The sequence below is a fragment of the Mixophyes fleayi genome, chromosome 3, assembly GCF_038048845.1.
Source record: "Mixophyes fleayi isolate aMixFle1 chromosome 3, aMixFle1.hap1, whole genome shotgun sequence".
Taxonomy (NCBI): domain Eukaryota; kingdom Metazoa; phylum Chordata; class Amphibia; order Anura; family Limnodynastidae; genus Mixophyes; species Mixophyes fleayi.
In genome coordinates, this window is record NC_134404.1 from 201701511 (window position 1) to 201725870 (window position 24360).

Below are 24360 nucleotides of genomic sequence, written 5' to 3' on the forward strand. Positions count from 1 at the left end.
GAATACTAGCTAAACAACCAACCGATTCCCCAGGCAGAATCATTTTATTAGTCAGCGGCACGTTAAGAAGGACTCCCGTAACCAATCAATTGTTGCGTGCAAATCCCGCCCCCACCACCACCTGTCCCACCACGAGAGGTTGTGCACGTTATGTAAAGTCGACTTGCAAGCTCTCAATTATCCTCTTCCAGTGCGCGACTTGCGCATTATCATCCAGGGGGCGTCTCCTGTAGGCGTGTAGATGGTGTGTATAGTTTGCGCATGCGCAGTTTGTCAGTCTAGCTCCCACATCGGTCGGGTAGTACTGTGTTTGCTTCTCAGTGGAGGTCGGGACAATGAAACAGAACTCCAACGTGCCAGCATTCTTGAGCAAACTGTGGACATTAGTTGAGGACTCGGACACTAACGAGTTCATCACCTGGAGCCAGGTAACCGCCTCCGGGCCTGTGTGCGATATGGCATGTCTACCATCTTGTGCCAGTGGCCTGGGTGCCGTCATGTTGGCACCTCCGGCCCAGGTCACATTCTGAGTGATGAGGACGGAGTCTGTGTCTGCATCATTGAATGAACTTAGTTGTTCTGTAACCTCCCCCAAACCAATGCGTTTTCTGTACATTGATTCTTAAATACGAGAGCTGTAGTAGCATGTAGCTGATGTGGTCCCTAATATAGGGACATTACACCTCTCCAAAGCCCCGTTACCATATAAAGGCACAAGGCCTTAACTCCACGCTGACTACTTATGCACTCTAACAAATCTGTTTTGTACAAACAAATGGTGAACCATCTGCAGTTTGATCAAACACTACTTGTGGCTTACATATGATAACACAGCTTGGAATTCTGGTTTCGCCTCTCTCCCATCACTGTGTTATGGGCCCACATAGAAACTTTGTTTGCAGCTGACATACAGGCACAGCTTTGTGTTTTTGATTATGTACAGCACCTGAAAAACCAGCTCTCTGCAATTTCTCTTAATGGTTTTTTTTTGATGGCTGAGGAACAAGCCACCTTGTGTATATAGACTAAGGGCTAGATTTACTAAGCTGTGGGTTTGAAAAAGTGGAGATGTTGCCTATAGCAACCAATCAGATTCTAGCTTTCATTTATTTAGTACTTTCTACAACAAGACAGCTAGAATCTGATTGGTTGCTATAGGCAACACCCCCACTTTTTCAAACCCGCAGCTTAGTAAATCTAGCCCTAAGTTTATTCTTTGTGATATGTTTTCAATTGACAATTGAATTGTTTTAAATAAATGCTAAAGGCAGGCGTTGAAAAAACATGTATGAAAGGGAATGTTTTAACTTTTCCCATAAGACTTTACTGAGCATCACACCTCAGAGATTTGACATTTTTTATAATGTAAAGTTATCAGACTACATGCAGTTACTCAGTTTCCTTGTTTTATGTTTAAAGATGGAAATTATCTGAAACATGAATTTAGTAGTCTTCTGCAATTGATGGGTATAGTCAATAATAAAATATATGCAGGATTTGAGGGCTGTAATACTAGGACTTGTGAGTGGAACCTTTTAGTAAATGTATATAAATTGTGAGCTGTTATTTTTCTACTTTGCATACAATGGACATGGACAACTGTTGATTTTCCGAACATATATCAACTTTAGACCGATATCCTGATCAGTAATTAATAGAGCATCAACACAAATGAAAGTTTTTCAAACAGTAGGACAGTTTTACCGTTGTTTTTTCTGACATAACTACATTGTAGCATTGTCAGAAAGATTTGGAGTCATTGGATCTTATGTCCAAACGGTCAGATCTGTGGCTGTTTTGTAGTTTCAAATTGTACAAATATGATCATTTATGGGGATTACACTAACAGCAGTCTTGTAAAATTTCTTATTAGTGTATGCACATGATGAGTGCCTGTTTGGAACAATGGTTCCTGGAGAGTGCTATAGTAGTTGACAGGTTTGCAAAATAGAAGCTGAGGCTAGATACACTGAAGAATTTTTCAACCAACCTGTTATCTAAACCGTACGATCAACCAAATGAAACTATGATTGGCGCTTTGGGACTACTTTAGATCATCGTGCCACTATACACTCGCACAATATCTAACCAAACTTCCGGATGTCGGCTGATTGTAGGTTTTCGTGCAATCATCGGGCCAGTGTGTACCTAGCCTTAGATAGGTTGATGCTAGTTATGCAGACTCTCGTTTTTCTCCCAAAAGAACATTTACTTAACAAACCAACTGAAGGCTTTATTGAAAGTCATGGCTGAAATTAAAAAAGGTGATTTAACATTTTTTTTTTATTTTGGTCATGACATAAGATAGAAGTTGGTTTGATATTTAGTAGTTTGCTTTATAACAGTGATTGGCAACGGGGTGCCCTACGAACCTTCAACTGCAGCCCACAGCTCCTTCCAGCTTTAATGTCAGATTTGTTTCTTATAACTCGTAACACTTTTTGTTTAAATACCTGCTGATATGTTATTACATATATATGTTTCTGTCTTTGATTAAATAACTTTTTAACTTTTGGCTATGAATGTTTGGATTTATTAACACTTGCCAGTGTCTACGTGTTTTTGTTTTTTTTTATTCTTTGATGCAATATTCCCATCAATTGTCCTTTTTATTTGTAATAGAAAACCCACTTACATCCTGCTGTTATAATGTTACAGGTACCTAACTGTACCGATACCATGATAAGCTATTTTCGATAATACCCTCTGTGTGCTGTATTCATTAGCATGCCCTATGTTTATGTCTCTGTTCCACACTAATAAATGCCAGCCGATTGTTACTACTTCTTTTCTCCCTTCTAATTATTGTAATGTTTCCTTTGTTTCAGAATGGGCAGAGTTTCTTAGTCCTCGATGAACAACGGTTTGCGAAGGAAATCCTGCCGAAGTACTTCAAGCACAATAATATGGCCAGCTTTGTGAGGCAGCTAAATATGTGTACGTATAATGGTTGATTTGCACATACGAAAAGCCACATAACATTGGTATAATTGTCTCTTGTTTCAAATTCAAGATGGGCAACAAGAAGTTCATAATATCTGACCTTTTTTCTTTCACATTTTATGGAAGAGTGAGATTGTTGTAATAAGCATTGTTTATCGAAAAGGCCTGTGCATTTGTTGTAAATGACAAATTTATTTGGAAATATTTTAGTCTACAAATGACTCTGCAAATTGTAGTATCTAACTACAGTGTTTTTGTTTGTTTTTCCTGTCCCCTTAGATGGTTTCAGAAAGGTGGTTCATGTGGATTCTGGAATTATGAAGCAGGAGAGAGATGGGCCAGTTGAATTTCAACATCCATTCTTTATGCAGGGACAAGATGAGTTATTAGAGAACATCAAGAGGAAGGTAAGAGTGGCAGTCTAAGTATCGCACACATGGGAAGCCTTACTTTTATTTTATTTTTGTTGTGCATGAACTGGTTTGCTTGTGGCCATCATCTAATTTTGGTTTTGTTTGTCTTGCTAGGTATCCTCTACACGGCCTGAAGAAGCCAAGGTGAGACAGGAAGACATATCTAAAATCTTGAACAATGCTGCAAAAGTTCAAGTCAAACAAGACACAATTGATTCAAGGCTATTTACATTGAAAAGGTAATTTTATGCTTGAAGACTCATTGAAAAGATTGTATTGCATAAAAATGTAAAGAGCTAAGAAAGTGTTGTGCCTGGAAATCGGTATGGATTCAGACACACTGACATTGAGGCGATCAGTGTGCAGTCTTAAATGTTGATAGTTTTGCTTTAATGTTTTACAGGCCACAAAATAATGAATGCAAATGGATGTGTACACACCCTTTCTGACAAGCTTTTCGCTGTGTGTCAATTTTAAGTTGCTTGCAGCATTCATAAGTGTTATGTTGATTCAACATAATGTAGATTTGGGGTGTTATAATAATGTACACTGATTTGTGAACACATTTTTGAACTGGTAAAAGGATAAAGTACATAACTTTTGTCAGCTTTTAATGGGCATTTTTTTTTGGGGTTGCATACTATACAATGATGCTGGAAATTACAACACTATATACCCTGACAGCATTACAGCAACGCCGACTCACTGGAAACACAGGCAGCTTGAGAGGCAGACTTTACTAAATAGCGTAAGCGTCCCATGACGGCACATTGAAGAGACACGCTGTCATCGGAGCTCTTGAGATACTAATTTAAGGAGGCGCCGCCTGTAGAAGATTATTTACTAAGCCATGTACATTGTACAGGCGGCGCCTCCTTAAATTAGTATCTCAAGAGCTCGGATGTCAGTGTATCTCTTCAATGTAACGTCATCGAACGCTGCCAGGCTCTTAAGCTTCCGCTATTTAGTAAAGTCTTTCAAGCTGCCTGTGTTTCCAGTGAGTCGGCGATGCGGTCTTCGCTGTTATCCTTCTGGGGTAAGTAGTGTTGTGATTTCCAGCGTAGTAAAAGTGAGTACCGCCATTAATTTTTTTTTTTCTATGCCTGTATGTACAAGTGTGCTACTAATCTTGGTGTTTAGTAACTTGTATGATGACCATTAAAAGTGCAGCGCGTGTCGCATAGAGGTTACAGACACTTTCTCAACATTGATTGTGATACCCCTTTCCTTCTTCTCTGCGACAAGATAATTTGATAAGTGAAGAAGGTAAAGTCGCCTTTTTTTTTTTAATCCATTCAAGTTGGTAATGCTAACCCAATGCAGTCCCAGTTGTCCATGATGCATAGATTTGTTGGTCTGCTGCCACATTGGTGACCACTTTGTCACCAGTGACAATATTAACTGAGGTCTTGTCACTCTGAATAATGGACAAACTTCATTCACTGCAAATCACTTTTCCAGCCAACTTAATATTCTCCACCCACTGTCCCCCATTTCCTTACTTATTCCTAGCCAGTGATACAAGTGCAAACATACTCTCTAGTTCTAGGCCTGCTTAATAATACAATTGTGGTATAATAATGTATGTTTGATGGCGCATAATAGTGGGGTCCAGCACTGAGTTTTTAACTTCTGTTGTAAATATATTACATGATCAATTTAGTACTATGCAGCATAGCCTGGGAAGGTACAGTAGCATCTAATTCCCCCTGAAACACTATGCAATTTAGCAGTATGCAGGGTCGTAGGAACGAAAATTTTTATGGTGGGCAAAAGGCCAAGGACTGCTATACGGCTTGGAGACCCTTTTTCTTGCGTTTGGTATCTAATTTTATGACCATTGTAACAGTGAAATCCTATGTTCATTTTTGTCAGTGTTTCAGGGGTTGGCCAAAAAATGTATCCATACATTATTAAATAAATATTATTATTAATAACTACCAATTAGTACAATAGCTATTAGAAAGATAGATACATTCAATTGTTCATCTTAAAAATGTACATTTTTTTTCATAGTCATTAACCTAGTTTTTATTCAGATTTCATTGACAGCCTAATCTCATTTGATTGGGAGTATTTTTAAATCTATAGTCACTGCCTCGCTGGTTATGGTATGTGCTATAAATTTAAATTGCTAAATCTCATGTTTGTTACTGGACGCACCGCACAAAATTTAGGGTAAAAGTAAAGTGAATAGTTCATCAACAATACAGGTTATTTATTATATGTTTATAAGTGGAACACTTAGAGGTTTTTTTAAAATAACCAAATCAATTAATCTGTATTAAATCTTCACTAGGGCAATCTATATTAAAGAACATTTGGTAGTTATACGAAGACCATCTATAATTTAAAAAAGTTTCACAAGTTTAGAACAGATGCCATGACTTCAGAAAGTAGCATGAAGGTTTTTGTGTAGACGTTCATGGGGGGAGGGACTGCCCCCTTTGCCTCCCCTGGTCCCTACACCCCTGGCAGTATGTACTAAATCAGACTCTTTTGTGATAATTATTGGTACAGTGTTTAGCTTGCTTATTTTGTCTTTACAAAGTCCATTTATGACCCGGGCATATTTTTGGGTATTACAAGCAACTCATGCAGGCAGCATTGTGTGAGATGATCTCGTGCTCAACCTTGGTTCATTAGGCCCCAATGACATCGGTGAGGCTTAAGGTGTAAAATGCTCCATGCTCTGCTAAAGTTTACAGTTCCTAGTGAATAATTAGGCTGCATATTCTTGCTTATTGGTCCTTTCCATAAAATCATTGCCTCTGTAGGAGACTGGAGCACTTTGACATTTCTTTGTCTTTGCAGAATAATCGGTTAAAATAGGTTTAATTTGGAATGATTGTTACATGGAATATAGCTGCTTAATTTTTCTGTATTTTCACTATTTCCACCTTGTTTAAATACAGAATCTGTGTGGGGTTTTTTTTTTTTTTCTTCTTAAGGTCCTTGTGAAGGAGAATTTTAGATTAAGTTGCAATTTGCAACTTTGTTTAACTTATGATGTTTTCCCCTGTCCTTTTTGTATGTTGCAAGTCGGATGAATCAATGAAATTGTGAATTATGTGATGTTTTTTTTTTTTGTTGTTTTTTTTTCTCTGTTCTGTTTCAGTCTCGGGCTTGGGTTACATATTGTTTTGTTAAGTTATTGAAACTGTTGTATTTCTAATTCTGATTTGGATCTTTTACGTTTCCTTTTGTTTTATTTTTACCATGATCTCAGATTTAAAATAATTGACTTGTTTGTATTATTGTTTTTGGGTTTTTTTGTGAATTAAATAAGCATACAATAAATTGTACTGGTTCTGTATCACACACACACACACACACACACACACACGGTTGCAGGCTTTAGGCAATTGAAGAAGGAATTGCCATCATAGCAATGTTAGTATATTTAGGAACAAATATTTCCTCATGGCTTTTAATTTTATTGGCTTGTACATGGCTTCATTTAGCTTTTATTAAATACATTATGTACGTTGCTTTGGGATAATAAGACAGCTCTTCTATGCTCCCTGCATTCAATACAGTTATATCCAGAGAGAGCAGCTTTGCATGGTATTCTTGTGCAGTAAAACTGGCTAGAGATATGTTCTGACTAAAAAAACACATGTGGAGTCTAGAAAGATAACGCTATGTTATTTAATAATAGTTGAAGGAAGATTTGCGTAGGCCAATAATTGAATATTGTTGTGGCCTTATACATGGTATAATATGACTGTATATATAAAATCTCATCGGTCCAATAACCAACCTGTGGGGCCTAGTGGCCAGATCGTCCTGTGTAAGGGAGAGTTTAGAAAATGTTGGCCTCTTATCTGGTCACCACTAACTGGCTTATTCATTAATCTAGTTATTTTTGTGTACTGACCGTTATTTGTGGGTTTCCTTTGCAGGGAAAATGAGGCATTGTGGAGAGAAATTTCAGAACTACGAGCCAAACACTCTCAACAGCAACAGGTTATTCGTAAAGTAAGACTTTTTTTTTATTAATACTTTTTTCCTAGATTTTCTAAATCAGTGTGCCAATATACATTGATAACAATAATCAAGACAACTTTCTGGTTGGCATAACCTTTTAGACATCTCATTAGAGGTACAACGCAATATAAGTTAATATACACAATAAACCCACCCACAATTTACCACCTATATCTGCCTGCTATTTTGGTTAGGTTGCTGCTAAAGCAAGTTGCGGATAGAACTTGTCATAAGTTGAAAATGTGGTGAACATGCCTCTCACACACACACTTGCACCTTCTGTTCTCCAGAGAAACATAACCCAATGTAACTTGTTGTACCACACATGATCCAACAGCTGTCGTACAGCTACAGGCACCCATCTCCTTTGTGAACAATGGCTCATATAATTCCACACCCCACACCCTTCTTCACAGCAACCCACAATTGCTATACTGTTTTCTAATAACACGATGCAGCACCAAACCACATTATACACACCGTTTCACATCACACAGCCATTTGTGCTTGTCCTTGCTATAGATTCCCTCTGACAACCAAATTGGGACTGTGGTGACCCTTGGGTGACTCCTACCCATCCTTTTTATATGTATTTTTTTTTAAAGCCTTCAGTTAGCACTTCTACCGCAGTAACAAAGTGGAAACTGTAGTTTAAATTACCAATGACACCTTGCTCAGTTACTGGGTGAGTCGATCAGGTGTGGTTACCATGAGATGCACTGCTGATGTGGAGGTAATGGGGAGAGAGACCTTCAGGCAACTATAGGTACTGAATGCAGACTTCTTCCGTGGACCATTCAGATAAATACTTAAAACTATTTACAGCAGTGTGTGGACAGAGTGATCAGACCAGTACAGACTTGGCCCAGGCCAACATGTCTGACCTTTGTACCAAAACATATCTGTACAAGGAACAATGAAAAACCTGACAGTGGCGCAAAAAACAAATGTGCTCATTGATAAATGTAGGTACATTTAACTTAAGAATATTTTTTTACCCTTCAATAATGTTACATTTTCAAGTTACGTTTAAAATTAAAGCAAACCCCCTTCAAAACCAAACCATATACAGCACACACTTGGCAGCCAAGCCCCTCTCTGTCAACTTCATTAGTGCTTCATTAGTGAAATGTGAAAAGCGTTTTTCTCTGCATGTTGCAGGCTGCTTTCTCACAGTATAGTACGGACATTGCTAAGCTCGCTCACAGCAGAACATTTTATCAATTTTCATATTGGAGCAGGGCATTAAATTACCGTAATTCAAACAGTTAACCAGCGACTATGGCACTTTGTGTGATAGACAGCAAGACCATGTAGAGGCACTGGCTTTTTACTGAATCACAGAGAGGCGGATATTATAATTTAAATGGCCATGGGCAGTCAGTACATAGTGGATTGTTTAGTATTTTGTTTAATTTTTTTGTGTGTTTGAACTCTTTACAATTGCAGGGGAACATATCCCCTTTAATACGTGACTTACATTAAAAAATGTCCAGATGTAAAATGTTCTTTAAAATTTGCAGATTGTGCAGTTCATTGTGACCTTGGTGCAGAATAACAGATTAGTGAGTTTGAAGAGGAAACAGTAAGCACCTTGTTTTTATAATTTTATACTGAGTCATTTGGATATAAACGAGCAGTAACTGACTTTATTTCCCCCCCCCCCCCTCACCCTTGTTATATATTCATCTGCAGGCCGTTACTTCTGAACACAAAAAGTTCTCCCAAAGCCACCATTTTACAGACAATAGTTAAGGAGACAGTTGAAGACAACCGTCATGTAAGTGTCTTTCTGCTCAGTGCCTAGTATAAGTTAAGTGAAGCTACTTGGAAACAAATGATCTCTGTATATGTACTATTGGTAGTAATCATATTTGATCTGTTAAAGGCTGTTTTGTAAAGGTGACTTGTTGAGTGGAGGTAGACCATGTGACCTTTGCAAATCCCCTTCCTTCTTTATGACCTGTAATATTTGATTTGGAGTGAGAATATACTAGACCTTTGTGTCACTCCACAGAGCCCTCTTTGTATTTGGTCAGATGTTTCCTTCATTCTAGGTATGGACAGAGTACCTGTTCCAAGTTCATGTTGCACTTACATTTCGTTGCTTTGTCTGTTCTAACTGGTGTGGGACATAAATTGGATTATCTCCAGACATCTTTCTGTTGTACTATTTGATCTTAATGAAAGTTTCATATTAGGGTCTTTAAAAATTCAGGCTTCACGCAATGTTTGCTCTTCAAACCATGAAACTTGCCCCAGGATAATATCCAAACTTTCTTAAAAGGTGTAGTACGAACTGAGCTTCATATCCATATATCAAGATAAAGAGTAAGACCTCTACTTAACATTTTTGTACTGCTTCTTCAGTCCATCCGATGCTGCCTCACTGACTTGAAAGATCTTACTTTTAGTATTTCATAGGTACATGGATGAATCAAAAAATGCCAACTCCTCTTCCTAGCCAAGGCTTATGTTTTACACCGATCAGCCACAACACTAAAACCACCTGCCTAATATTGTGTAGGTCCCCAAAACAGCATTGACCCATCAAGGCAAGCACTCCACAAGACATCTGAAGGTATCCTCTATCTGGCACCATGATGTTAGCAGCAGATACTTTAAGTCCTGTAAGTTGTGAGGTGAGGCCTCCATGGCTTGGACTTGCTTTTCTGGCACATCCCACAACTCTGTCATGTTCCACAAACCATTTCTGAACAATTTTTGCACTGTGGCAGGGCACATTATCCTGCTGGAAGAGGACACTGAGATCAGGGAATACAGTTGTCATGAACTGATGTACTTGTCTGCAACAATGTTTGGGTAGGTGGTATGTGTTAAAGTAACACATACATGAATGCTAGGACATAAGGTTTCCCAGCAAAACATTGTCCAGAGCATCACACTGCTCCGCCGCCTTGCTTTCTTCCCATAGTGCATCCTGGTGCCCTCTCTTCCCCAGGTAAACACACCCATGTCTGGTCATCCACATGTTGTAAAAGAAAACGTGATTCATCAGCCAGGCGACCTTTTTTCATTGCTTCAAAGGCCAGTTCTGCTGCTCACATGCCCATTTTAGGTGATTACAGCAGTGCACAGAGGTCACAATGGGCACTCTGACCGGTCTGCAGCTGCACAGTCACATACGCAAGCTGCATTGCACTGTGTGTTCTAACGCCTTTCTATTATAGCCAGCATTAACTTTTTCAACAATTTGTGCTACAGTGGTTCTTCTGTGGGATTGGACTAGACAGGCTAGTGTTTGCTCCCTATACGACTCGGTGAGCCTTGGGTGCCCATGACCCCATCGCCAGTTCATCGGTTGTCCTCCTTAGACCACTTTTGGCATGTACTAACCACTGCATACCAAGAACACCCCACAAGACCTGCCGTTTTGGAGATGTTCTGACTCTTGTCAAAGTCTCTTGGATCCTTACACTTGCCTATTTGTCCTGCTTTCAACACATCAACTTCAAGAGCTGACTGTTCATTTGCTGCCTAATATATCCCACCCCTTGACAGGTGCCATTGTAAGGTGGTGTTTTTCACTTCATTTGTCAGTGGTTTTAATGATGTGGTTGATTGGTTCATAATGATCTAAATACACTATTTTGTTTGTGGACTTTCTTCTTTCTCTTTACCTTTTTACACAGGGAGTCTTCCTCTACCTGTTGCTGCCATCAGTTTGTGATTACACTCTTAGATTTAGGTTGCTTGTTTTAGAAATTCAAACATCAGCTTCCTAACATCTTTCATATCTGAAAGTTGACATGCTTAGCACTTTGATATTCTTCTCTCTCTGTTACTTAAAAGAATATTATTTATCACTGACGTTTTTCAGTAAAACTGATAAAGTTTGAACCTGATGCATAAGCAACCAGGTGTCGTTCACTATACTATAAGTGTTTTTTAAAGTGTTGATCAGAGCAAATCATTGCTAGAAGACTAGGGGTAGCCCATGTGAGGAATGGGAGAATCCTTTTGTCTAAGACGGGACTGTACTACCATGCCTACTATGAATTTGTCATACAACCATTTTGTATTTCCATTTTTTTCATATGGCTGTTTCTTATGTTTTCTCTTTCTGGGTGGTGTACAATATGGTGTCCAGGAAGCAAATTTGTGAAGTAACACTGTTGCTTTCCCTTAGTGTTCTTACACAGCCTTTTAGTCTGTTTTTTGTCTCCAAAATGATGCAGGCTCATTTGACTTGCTACACTGATGTAGATCAGTTCAGTGAAAAGGGACTTGGTAATTGAAACAAAAGACTACTTCCTATAGATGTGATGTCTATGATTAGTCAGCTTAAGCTTCTGTTTCATGTCCTGCCTCCTAGTGATAAAGGAGTATGCACCACAGATATCTGCAGTGACATTACTGGCTTTAAAAAATAAAATGATGGTAAGTGAAAAGATTTCCCCCTGTATTGTAACATTGAGCTTTAATGTTTTGCAGATTCCACATAGGGCAGAAAGTTTGAACAGAGGCGAGATTTCTGACGATATAGTAATTTATGACATAACAGACAACTTGGAGGATGAAGGCGAGAGAACTGTAGGCATACCTGAGAATACTGAGAACCATTCTTCTGACGTATCGAAGTAAGTGATCAGTTTTCATGTCACAAGCATATACTGTATATCATTACTTCCGGCTTTATTTCCATGTTATCTACTGAGTATTAAAATACAATAAAGTGAATAACCTCGTTATCCTTTCTCTTTGCTAGTTTTTTTGTACCTTGCCCTGTGCCACCATCTATTTTTTTTTTTTTTTTAATTGAGTAGGGTTCTGGAACCTCTGACTCTCTTGCCTTAGGGTCTCTCCAGAGCAGAAGATTGTGAAACTAAATGAAAACAAAATGGCGATTTTAGCATTATAAAATGAGTACAAAGTGAAAATATGAAAGACAAGTTAAGGCTAAATTATATTCCTTTTTATAGTATATTCTCCAATATGCAATATGTTTGTTTCTGTGTTTTTGTTACTATTTTGCTGTACTCTTGAGCCAAAAACATTGGTTACTACTGGAGTTATGTATGAACTACTGGTTTATGTTGATGGAAGGGCAAAAGAAGGAACTGAAGTGCACTCTATAAAACTGCAGCAAAAATCAGTCCTATTGGTTTTGCTAAACAATCTCTCAAACAGCTTTTATGATTTAGGTGATTTCTGTTGCAACATAAAATCTCAATTTGATACTTACACGGTAAGCAAATTAATTCTTATCCATTATCCAACTATAGCCACTATTATGAACTACCTAGGTATCTAAATAGCCCAGACTCTTCCTGGTCACATCTTATATTACATTTTTCTTGCTCTTTCCATTGTGTTTCACTAATTGGACGTCCTATACATTTCACTGCACTCATGGTGGTAATGGCAAGTGAGGAATCCCCTAAAAAGGGCAGTAAACAAACAATGCACCCTTTATCACACAAATGTGACTTCCTCCTGGAAGAAAATACAGTTATGTCCCCTAAAGTAAATGCTGTTTTCACCTCCTGGTTGCTGAGAAGCACTGGGTGTACACAGCGAAAATGTGTATACATTAGACTGCAATTGATCAAGTGATTCACTCTATATAGATGGACTGCTCAATTCACACTGTCCATAAATCTATTGTCATTGCCTATAAAGTTACATATGTATATAAACGCGGACATTGGATTTATCTAGAGACTGATTTGGGCAATCACTGGTTTGTGATGATGCTGAACTGAAGCATCTAAATAGGTGTTTTTTTTTTTCCATAATGCTTTGCTGTACAGTCCAAGTAAATTGGGGTTAAGCCCAATAGTTTGTAGTTCAACTGTAACAATTTATAGGGGATTCTTTCCCCAAACTCGCTCAAAAATACATAATGCAGCAGAAAAAAACGTCTGCACTTTTGTTTTTACCAGTGATCGTCTTTCACCTGAAATTGTTATCGTGGAGGATGATAGCGAGGATGAAGATACCCTAGTTGTCCAAGGAGATAGAACTGCAGAGGTGATTGGGCCACTGAGCCCAGTTTGTGAGAACATTTCAAGCCCACTGATGTCTGGTGCTGTGCAACTGAATAACCAATCTTCACTTACCACAGAAGACCCTGTCACTATGATGGATTCCATTCTTAACGAGAGTGGTGTTATTTCTCAAAATATTAATCTTCTTGGAAAGTAAGTTTATTATTGTGTGTGGTTTTGATGTACTGTTGTATGTTTAATTATTAGAGTAATAAAACTATAATTTATGTGTCTTTCGTTTTACATTTAGCAGCTTTGTTTTTTGCTTAAGTTATAAAAAATATAGTTGCCCTTGTAATGCTGTAAAAAGTTGTACTATTTTGTGGGATAGGAGATTCTTTGAAGTTGTCCTTCAGCACAAATCTTTGATGTACATTATTACATATGCTTATGTCAAACTTAAGTCCACAGAAAAAATGCTAAATAGCAGTTCATATAGTATATTGTCTGTTCTTTCTTTTTTTTTTATTTGTATGTGTAACTTTTTTATTGATGGATTTTTGAAGTACAGACAAGGAAGTAACTGGTTTGTACCACAGAATGAAGTGGCCAAAAATTCTTTGGTTATCAAATCCAGTCGGTGTTTGTTCCTCTTTCCGTTCCTTAAAGGGGATTTGGGGGAGGGGGGGGGGCAGAGATTTCAGAGGATGCAGAAGGACCAAGTAAAAATCTCAAGAACTGTATTAATTAATCACATTGGGATATATTCCACAGGTGTATTTTCAGAGGTGTGATTACTTTCTCTTTAAAGAGGTTGTCTAGGGTGGAAAAGGAACACCAATTGTTATAATTGCAGTTCAGAGTAGATTAATACCGCTTTCATACTGCCGCCCCGGCAATATCCCGGGTTTTTGCCGGGGCTCGGAGCGTCCCAGCTCAGAAACACCATTCATACTGCACCTCCGACCCGGGAATTTCCCGGGTTGACCCCATTCATACTGCACAAGTCTGTGCCCTGGCAATTTGTGGGAGTCATCACCAGAGCAGTTTTCATTGGCTGAAAATTTGACCTCACTTGTTTGAATGTACCACACAAATGTAAAAGTAAAAAAAAATGTTTATTTCACATATTGTATTTTGTTTTGTACATATTTCCTCATATGTCTCTTCACAAAAATATAAAATGACACCATACAAAAGTGCTTACTTGCATGTAGAAAAAAAAAATATATATATATATATACACAAGTAGTAAACAGAAGACACAAATGTGCCCAAACAGTAAGTGCAAATTTGCTTTTTACGTAATATGTCAAGCTAACGGCGTGTTTCCAGATCACACGTAACATACATGATAAAAATTAACTGTTAAGCATTTGTCCATAAAACATGATTATTACAATTGCCGATATTGTGGCATTTCTGGTTGTGAAGGGGTTTGGTTACCAGGTGGGTATTCTATGTTGGGGTTACCCATAGGTTGAGCATGTTGTGTATAATGTACCGGGTTTGGAGGGTTATTGTTGCCGAACATGGTTTGCCCCCGCTGGTACATAGGATAATGTCCGTCATAATAGTAAGGACTTGGAGGAGGTGCCTGCACCCGTGAGAGGAGTCTGTCCATGAATCCCATCATACACTCATGATTTTCACGTAACACGCGTTCCTGCATGTTCATGATTTGCATGAGGAAAGAGTCCTGGAGATCCCGCTCATTGTCCATGAAACGCTGCAGTTGTGTATTCTCGTGTTCCCTCATGTTGCTCTCCATCTCCCGCAGTTGATCCATCATGACAGTTGTCATTGTTTTAGTTGCTTGGTCCATTTTGTTGGGCCTTTTGCGTTTTTAGGAACGTTGTAAACTGTACGTAGAAAAAAAAACACAGTAAAACATACATTAGAATATATGTGGCAGAACAAAAAAGCAGTGTTGTAAGCTGATATGTGCTTGAGGCCTCCTCCCTCTTGCCCAGTAGTTTTGCACTGCAACATATGCGTGTTAATGTTTTAATACTTTGGAGTGTATTATACTTGTCTTTTGGGCTTTTTGTTGATATAGTTCTCTTTTTTAAGTTATGTAGATATATTGGTATTTGGCTTGCATTTCTGTTGATATAGTTCTCTGTTTTTGGCAGTTATGTTTATACAGTTACATTTTTTTTTTGCCAATTCTGTAGATATATTGGTATGTATATATAGTTGGTTATTATGTGAGATTATTAAAGATACTTACTGTTGGAGCGTAAACTGGGACCTGGCATAGACTTTGACACCGGCACTGGTTCTGGCTGCGTTTCTTGCAAAGTATCTGTAACGACTTGCGCAGCAGGGAATGGCTGTGAATCGTTCAGTTCGTCCAAATAAATGTTGGTGTCATCTGTTGTAGAATCTTCTATTATTACCGTTGCGGCCTCGCTTGTCTGTGTGCTCTCTGGTGGTGTTGGTATAGCCGCATCCACATTGCTAGAAGATGACAGTGCAATTGGATTTGTCAGAGGAGAATGTCCAAAGACCATATTGCACTGGTCATAAAAGGGCCAGTCCGTTCTTGCAGCGCCACTTTTGCGCCTGTTGTGGTCATGGACTTTAGTGTACTGCTTCCTCAGGGACTTCGATTTGTTCAGGACTTGTTGCTGTGTCCTCTTTATGCCACGTTGTGTGAGTATTTTGGCCATGTTGTAGTACACTGTGCCATCCTTCACAGTCCCAGTCACTTGCCTTCGAATTTCTTCCTCCCCTCTGACATTCAGCAGCTCATGCACCTCTTCCTCCATCCAGTGTGTGATAATTGCTGTTAATACACACTTTTTCAGAGAACTCCACCATTTCTCCTAAACTCCTTCTAGAATCTTCCAGGGGCTCCCACCGATGACATCATCCTCCAGAGACAGGCAGACAGCCAATCAGCTTGTTTTTTGTGCAACTCGGGTTGAAAAACCCGGGTTGCACCATTCATAGTGCAGGCAACCTGGGTCCGACCCGGGAATTACCCCTCGATAAGTCCCGGGTTTTTAGACACGGGATTTTTGAGTTGTACCATTCATACTGCACCAAGACCTGGGTCGTTTGAGCTCGCCCCGGCAAAAACCCGGGATTTTGGTGCAGTATGAATGGGGTATAAGAAGGGTTGTCCTTTTAAACATTAACATGTACTTTACCCTGAGAAGGAAAATGCAGTGTGAGCAACTGTTTAATTTATAGTCTTAACCTCAAGCTCACGTGTTGAACTTGAGCCTGAGCAACTGAATCTTTGCTCAGTTTGGGCAAACTTGGGTGGTTTAAGTGGATGGGATCGGTCTATTTGACACTCATGGAAAGTTGATCATTTCTTTAGTTATTTGTGCATGTTGAAGATTGCACAAATAACTGTAAATGCCACTAGCCAGCAGTGCCATTTATAGACATCTGATAATGATAGTATAATAACTACTTAAATAACATCTTTATAGGGCATCACACTTGCTTTGGGGGCACAAAGGTTGCGATATCAGGCTAGCATTAGGAAAGAGGTTTAGTTGTTATGTGGAGTTTTGTTTTTGCATCTGTCTAGTGTTGTGGGGGTTTACATTTTGTACATGGGTCTACTTGACACCTGTACAAAATGTTGCAAAATGCATAAAATTTATACACGTTTTGACCTTTTTATCTTCATTTTGTTTCCAGAGTTGAACTTTTGGATTATTTAGACAGCATTGATTGCACGTTAGAAGACTTCAAAGCATTACTCTCTGGGCGTCAGTTCAGCATAGATCGAGATCTGCTGGTAGATGTATGAAGCAATTTATTTCAAATTCACTGTTTATTTAAAATTACTTTACTTTATAACAATTAGACCACAAATGCTTGCTTATATTATGACAATTTCAAAAAGGTTAAAAGTATGAACAAATATTGTGTTTTTATAGAATATAAGCTACATTATGGAAGAAATAAAAATGAACAATGTTTTTCTTAATGAGGTATTAAGGTAAAAGGCAAGCTAGCTTTCTTAAAGCTAAATAATAACACATCCTGAAGACCATGCTATTTACTCTTCTTGTGTTGTGGTAACACTGCATGTTAATTATTTGGTCATTTGCTGTGCCACAATCTCTTAATTTTACCATGACTTACAGAAACACCATGAAAGAAAAGTGTTATTAAAGAAACTTCATTCTAGAAACTAGGGGGTAAATGTATCAAGCTGAGATTTTTCCGGCGGGTTTGAAAAGTGGAGATGTTGCCCATAGCACCCAATCAGATTCTAGCTGTCATTTTGTAGAATGTACTAAATAAATGATAGCTAGAATCTGATTGTTTTTTCAAACCCGCCGGAAAACTCTCAGCTTGATACATTTACCCCTAGGATTTAATAAAGCATTTTTTTCCATTTATTATGAGTCAGCAAGAATGGTACCGCAAAGTTTTTCTTTTCTGTTTAAGATGTGGGGTTTGATACGTAGCTTCCATTTCTGTAAAATGATGAATGTTCTTTGAATTGTTATGCCAGTTGCAATGCAATCTCAAAGTTGTCAGTAAATAGTGAAATTGCCTGTTTACAATTAATCATAGAGGTGTATTGAAGAGCTAGGGACTGCTTATCTGCAGGGGAAACCAGCACGAAACGCCACAAGCAAGCTCTCTAATTTAAGGTTCACAGGGGTATGTTTCCCTTAGAGGGCTTATCTAAATGTGAACAACTACTTTACCGAAACACTGTTACTTAGGTGTATTGAATTGTCGTTTCAAGTTACTCAGAGCTTCTGGAGGAAAAAAGGTATTTTCTGAGAGATTATAGCTCATCCTTTTTTGTCAAAAATACTATCTGTTGACCTGTTCATAGATTAGTTAGTATTTTCTGTGAAATATTTTGTGTGTCCGTGCCTATTCTTGCTTGTGTGTGACTTTATTTTCTGCTCAATAATGGCTGAGAAAAGTAAAGTAACACATACCAAATATTTTGCCTGTTCCAAATGTAATCCTAAATTACCTGGTGAACATCTGTACCCAGGGGTGCTTTGTGCTGGCTGCACAGCGACGCCATTAAAAACCTTAAACATAGACACTCGGGGGCAGCTCTACAAAAGATAACTGGCATGTGTCAGTGGTTGTACGGATTTATTAGTTTGTGCGCTCTTCACTGGTTTGTTTAGGAACTAAAATGAACCATTTATTCTCCCACTTGTGATAGTAAATTTTCAAGATCCACTGTGGAACCTATTGTCACTGGGTGTTTGAAACCTTCAGTGCCAGCACAGAAATGATGTACTTAGGACTAGGTATATCCCTTTCTTTTACAAATGACTTCTTATGGAAATAACTTTTTAGTTTAATTCATGCCACTCTGTTTTTCTTTTAATAAAAAAAGGACTCTTGGGTGGACACCAGGAAGTCACAAGCGTAACTTACATTTGTGTGGTTTCTGCCCTGACAGTGAATAAGAGTCAGCCAGGAAGAACTCTCCCATAATGGTGTATGGGATGCTTTCTGTACACAGATAAGGATTTCTGAGAGACCGCGGTGTTCTGTGGCACAAAATGCCCTTGGCTGAAAATAAATTAAAAAAGTGGAAAAAATCCACATGTAGACCCAACCTCAAGTGCATTTATCTCATATGCCTATAAACATTTAAAGTTGCAGAAGATGATTTGGGGTATATATTGTGGGTTGAATGGTATAACATTTGCTTAGGAAAGATTGTTATATGTGTACTTATTATTTTTTAATGCCCTTTATTTACCATAGTTGAGTAAATAATTTGAGACCTATTTGTTATGAAAAACAATATAAAATATGCTTTGAGGTAGAAGAGAATGTATTCCCAGCATGTGAAAACTGTTTGGCCACCTGAGGTGCAAAACCAGCAAACGCATCTGCAGTAAAATAGTCAAGGATCCGTATTGTTGACTGCTTTAAGAGACTACAATTTCTTCAAAATTGTTCTGTTTACGCTGACACTTGGGTTCTTTAAATGGTTTTCTTTGTGTTTGTAGTCCAGTAGCTGGTATTCCATATATAGAAGGCTTCAACAGCCTTGTCATAATTCTGCATTCCAAGATTTCTTGGAGATGGCACTGGCTCATTGTCCATCAAGTACTATTTTGTTCACGTTAACACAAAGCTACTGGAGTTTAATAAATGAGACTATATTCTATCCCTTCCCTCCTCAGCAAGTATTTCTTGTATACGGGAAGTTTTTACTTCAAAATTAGAATCTTCAATCAAAATGTTTGCGAATAGTGCATATTGTGCATATTTACTTTAAATATTTGATTACAATTACTTTTCTTTAATGTAAAACTATTTTATTTTACAAACTGTCTAACAACTTTTGGCAATGTCAAAACCGAGAACAAATTTCTTTTAACTTTTTTTTTTTTTTTTGTACAGCTGGAAACAAAAAGCATGGAATCTCTAAGAAGCAGTGACATTATTCCAGAATCCACAAATTGCAATGCAGATGGCCAGAAATCAGGTTAGGTTTCCTTTGTTTTCTGGTATGGTTTTTTACAATATGATTAAAATTTTAAGAGTGTAACCTGCACAGTTTGAAAAAAAAACTGAAAGGCACCTTATGTGTCTCAGGGGCACTCAAAGGATAATGAGATTATTTAAAACTTATATAAATTTTATTAATGTCAATTAAATATAGTTATATAAGTCCCTTATCTTTTATATGGAGTGAAATGTGAAAGTGTATAATGGGTTGCGCAAACTGTATTGTTCCTATAGAGAAAAGACATAACGGACTGTAATTGCCATCAGCCGTTAGTCCTATACTGATACCGCTACTAAGTTGGCAATATTAGCCTATGATATCGACTAATCTAAGCAGCCACACTACACAACCTGCTCAGCCCTATAGCATCCCAAACTATATAGTAATATATTAGAACAGGAGAGAAACAGCACGTGTAACGCCGACGCGCGTTTCACTCTGCTAAGCTTTATCAAGACCTTGATAAAAGATAAGGGACTTATATAACTATTGGACAATGGTTATTATATTTTGTGACTAAGACCACTACAATCCAATTAGGGATCGTCTCCTTATGTGTAATGTGATTCCTGATTCTTAAAGGGATATTTCTCACATATATAATCTTTGACTGGTGGGATCTGGAATTAATCCCACATGACAGATACTGGGAAATTTAAGGATTGGGGCATACTATAAGAACACATTATGATCCTTGACTCTCATTACATGTAATAATCTGAGAGAGTACACTTGTGTATCATCAATCCCCAATTAGGGATACATATTTATGTATGACCAATACCCAGTGGATTCATAATCTGAATGAACACTGCTCAGCAGGGAGTCTATGATAACTCTCTATTATGTTCAGCACCCCGTCTTAAACTGATAAAGACTATTGTAGAATCGGCACGTTTCGATAGTCTACCTATCGATCTCAACAGTCATTACCTTTGGTTCATTGTGTCATATACTTGTTTTTAATATTTCACTACTCCTAACCATATTCTAGTAGTTATATTTTAATTGACATTAATAAAATTTATATAAGTTTTAAATAATCTCATTATCCTTTGAGTGCCCCTGAGACATATAAGGTGCCTTTCAGTTTTTGTTTTTTTTTCAAACTTTGTAATTTGTGTGGGTGCACCTATTTCAGATGTGAAACCAATACATATAAAATGTGACATTAAGATATTAATGATTTTTTATATCTGGAGTATGTAGGATTATCCTGGTGCGATAGGGTGGTTCTTAATAAATGTATCCTGCACAGGCATGTTTTCATCGCCGTTTCATTAAAGAACTCCGTTGTAATGAATGCATAGTAGGTTATTTTGAGAGCTGATATTTTGTGCTAGTAATGGTTACCGTCTCATTACTGAACTAGGACTTTAATGTTCTACAGACCTGGATTTCCGTGTCTTCTGAGTTTTGTGACTGACACAATGATGGCACATGTGAAGAGGTGGCGGCACAATGTATTGACGCCACTGGCCCCACATTAATAATAATTAACCAGTCACAAAAGAGACCATTCCCAATTGCTTTCTGGAGCAGATGTAAGGATAAATGCATAGAAACTACTGCTTGAGATTGGTGTTTTGTTTTGTTTTTTTCCTGTCTGGATGTCTCTGCATGTAGTAAGCAGTTGAAACTTATCTGTGTCAAATCGCATAACAGTTTATGCAAATTTAAATATCAACCGTTTGTGATAATCTGTGTGGCTTTCCTATCTGCAGACCAACAACTTGTACAATATACAACATATCCACTTATGGCTTTCCTGGATGGAGATGCTGGTGGCTTTACAACAGAAGCACAGACTGCCAAAGCAAATGAAATGGACAATCTTCTGGAATCTAGCCTGGACTCCGCACCCCCACAGAGTAAACTGGTGCGCCTAGAACCGCTGACTGAAGCAGAAGCCAGTGAAGCTACCCTATTTTATTTATGTGAACTTGCCCCTGTGCCTCTGGACAGTGAGATGTCTCTATTGGACAACTAAAGCTGTGGCTTACTGTACACCTGTATATATTCATCAAAATGATGAACTATTTATTTGAAGTATCATTTTTGGTACTGTTTTTTTTTTTGTTTTTTTTTATTCTTTTCTGTTTTTGCAATTTTAAGACACTGTGGGATATCACATTTTGTTATGCACAAAAACAATTTTCGCGTTAGTTGTAGTAAAAAGGTTGAGATATTGTTTTTAACATTGGTTTCATAATCCAAGCTTATTTTATTTGTTTGGCTACTTTTAGTTTGTAGGCTGGAACCTGAGCTCCATTAAACCATGTTGCTTTCATATGTAATGTGTATAGATCTGCTCTGCAATGTGCAAAAATTATTAATGCTGAGACACAAGCACTTGTAAAACTGCAACCCTTTAAACACAATGCAAAAGGGCATTTTATTATACTTGGCAGTCATCTCTATTCAATGTGCAGTGTGACTTGGTTTACATCTGAGGTACTTGAGCAGGTGATGCCTATTTATATAAACCATATGCTGGAATTATATATTTATGAACATCTATGGGAAAACGTGACCTATGAATAAAAGTGCCTGTCCTTTTTAGTGTGTGTTTTGAGGGACCAATGAAAAGTACGGTTTAAAATACAGTGGGTCTTTTATGTAAACCCGTTAATGCACTACTTACTGAAGGTGACTTTATTATGGCAGTGACATGTTTTACTTAAATAAACCAATCTGTCAGACTCTATTAAATGTGTACTTTAATTAAAAATCAGATTTTTACGATTTGTATAAATGTTAATGATCTGGAGAGGTTGAAAGAGAATTGGGTTTTTTGCACTTGTCATAGGACTGCACATTAGAATTTGAAAGCCTTCACATTAATTCAGTGTAATTTTTGCTCCAAATGTACAAATAATGACACAGTAAATTTTCTATTACTTTTTTTTAAATTCAGATCAAATTAATTAAATTTTACCAGAAATTGTAGCTTTCCTGTAGTTAAGAACTAAAACCTTCTTATTCTACAGTGACGTTGTATTAATTTTGTCTTCATTATATTTTAAATGCAAATTAAACATGCTCCTCTTTTAAATGAAAGCAAATTACTATTTGCTGATGCTGTAAAATCATACTTGCCCAGTCTCCCAGAATGTCTGAGAGAGCGGGCCATCCTCCCGCATCCTGCAAAGATTGCAGGATCCGAGCCTCCATGACACTGTTTGCGGTGAATCGTGTCATTTCATGGAGGGAAAGAATAAAAGCTTGGTAAGTATGTGTTTAAATGGCAACCAGATCTTCAGGTCTTGTAATCAGACCAATATTTATTGGGCAGTACCAATTATTTTGGGAAAAATTGGTTAAAAATGACCAGTTTGGCATACAAAACGACTCTTACTAGTTTTGGTGTCGAAAATATGCCTGGTTGTGTAGCATATCTTTGCGTTTCACACTGCGTTTTCAAAATGAACGTACTCAACTGTGGCTATTCAGACCTGTGACATTTTGGCACTAACGACTACTTACTCCTGAGGAGGAGTGACTGGGTTCAGTTTGGATTGTAGTTGCAGATATGGATGAAAAAAATAATTTCTCTTTCATCCAGTCTGGGGGACACTGCTTACCATGGGGGTTGTGGAGGGGAGCACGGGAGTTGGCACCCAGCTAGTTAATCTTTAGCACTGCTGACAGACCCTTCCCCTCTACAATCCCCCTGCCTCTTCCTGTCAGTTTTTTCTAGGTGCCCAAAGGAGTTGGTCAAGTTTTAGAAACAGCTAGTTTTTTCTTTTATTTATTTTTTAATAACTTTAATTTTCTCTACTATTTAGAATAGTTAGGCTTAGGGCAGAGCTGTAGAGAGCACACTCCCAGAAATGATGCAACACTGACCAGGCTCTGTCAGAGGGAGCAGACTGCTCTCAATGGCAGAGCATTAGCGGTCAGATTACAGAGTGACAGGCGTTCTCCCGGACGCTGTCACTCTTGGAGGCTCCTCCGATAACCGGCGCTACCACTGCAGGCATAGAGCGCCAGTTATCGGAATACCTTGCCGGCGGCCATGATGACGTCGTCGGTCCGTGGAGGTGGGCAAGAAGAAGGAGAGAGCGGGGGCCATACCAAGATCCCCCCTCGGGAAAATAGGAGGGGGCATCGGGGTATATATCGCTGCAGGAGACCTCTTCTAAGGGGTCTTCATAACTCTGCCAGAAAGATAAGTTCCTTTTTAAAAAAAAAAAAGAGGAAAGGAGAGACAGAAGGCTGCAGAGGGGGAACTATCACAGAGCTCCCCTGCTCTTCAGCACAAGTGGTACAGTCCAGTCTTCTGGCGCCAAGGAAGCCCGGGAAGGAACTTATCTTGGAGGGAGCAGGCACCAGGACACTGCTGTTGGACTTCTCCCCTGTGTGGCCCTTTTGGCTAAGTACCAAAAACCTTTCTTTAACCATTTACAAACGGTATTTTGTGGTTTGAGGAGGGAGGCTAGTAAGGATTATTGAATTCTCTTACTTGCATAAATATTACACTGTCTGTTACACACATACAAGTACAACTTTTATTACAGATTAGTTGGTTACTTGTTGCTTGCTCTGTCTCTCTCAATATATGTTTATCTAGTGTGTTTGGTGT

At 38.3% G+C, this 24360-nt stretch overlaps 1 protein-coding gene across 2 annotated transcripts in view; it reads left to right on the top strand.

Moving 5' to 3' along the window:
• The first annotated feature begins 232 nt into the window (after positions 1–232).
• The window catches only part of LOC142144326 (heat shock factor protein 2-like), a 541922-nt gene continuing 517794 nt past the window's right edge, over positions 233–24360 (top strand). Inside the window, exons 1-12 of one of the 2 annotated variants that reach the window (XM_075203005.1) lie at positions 235–428; positions 2829–2937; positions 3223–3350; positions 3471–3595; positions 7262–7337; positions 8870–8931; positions 9042–9126; positions 11802–11947; positions 13253–13510; positions 16961–17066; positions 19667–19751; positions 21500–22520. In XM_075203005.1, the coding sequence (XP_075059106.1) occupies positions 336–428; positions 2829–2937; positions 3223–3350; positions 3471–3595; positions 7262–7337; positions 8870–8931; positions 9042–9126; positions 11802–11947; positions 13253–13510; positions 16961–17066; positions 19667–19751; positions 21500–21765 (1539 nt within the window). In that variant the 5' untranslated portion in view covers positions 235–335 and the 3' untranslated portion in view covers positions 21766–22520. Of the gene's footprint in view, positions 429–2828; positions 2938–3222; positions 3351–3470; positions 3596–7261; positions 7338–8869; positions 8932–9041; positions 9127–11801; positions 11948–13252; positions 13511–16960; positions 17067–19666; positions 19752–21499; positions 22521–24360 lie in introns of those variants that run through there. The other variant, XM_075203006.1, reaches the window with a different exon arrangement.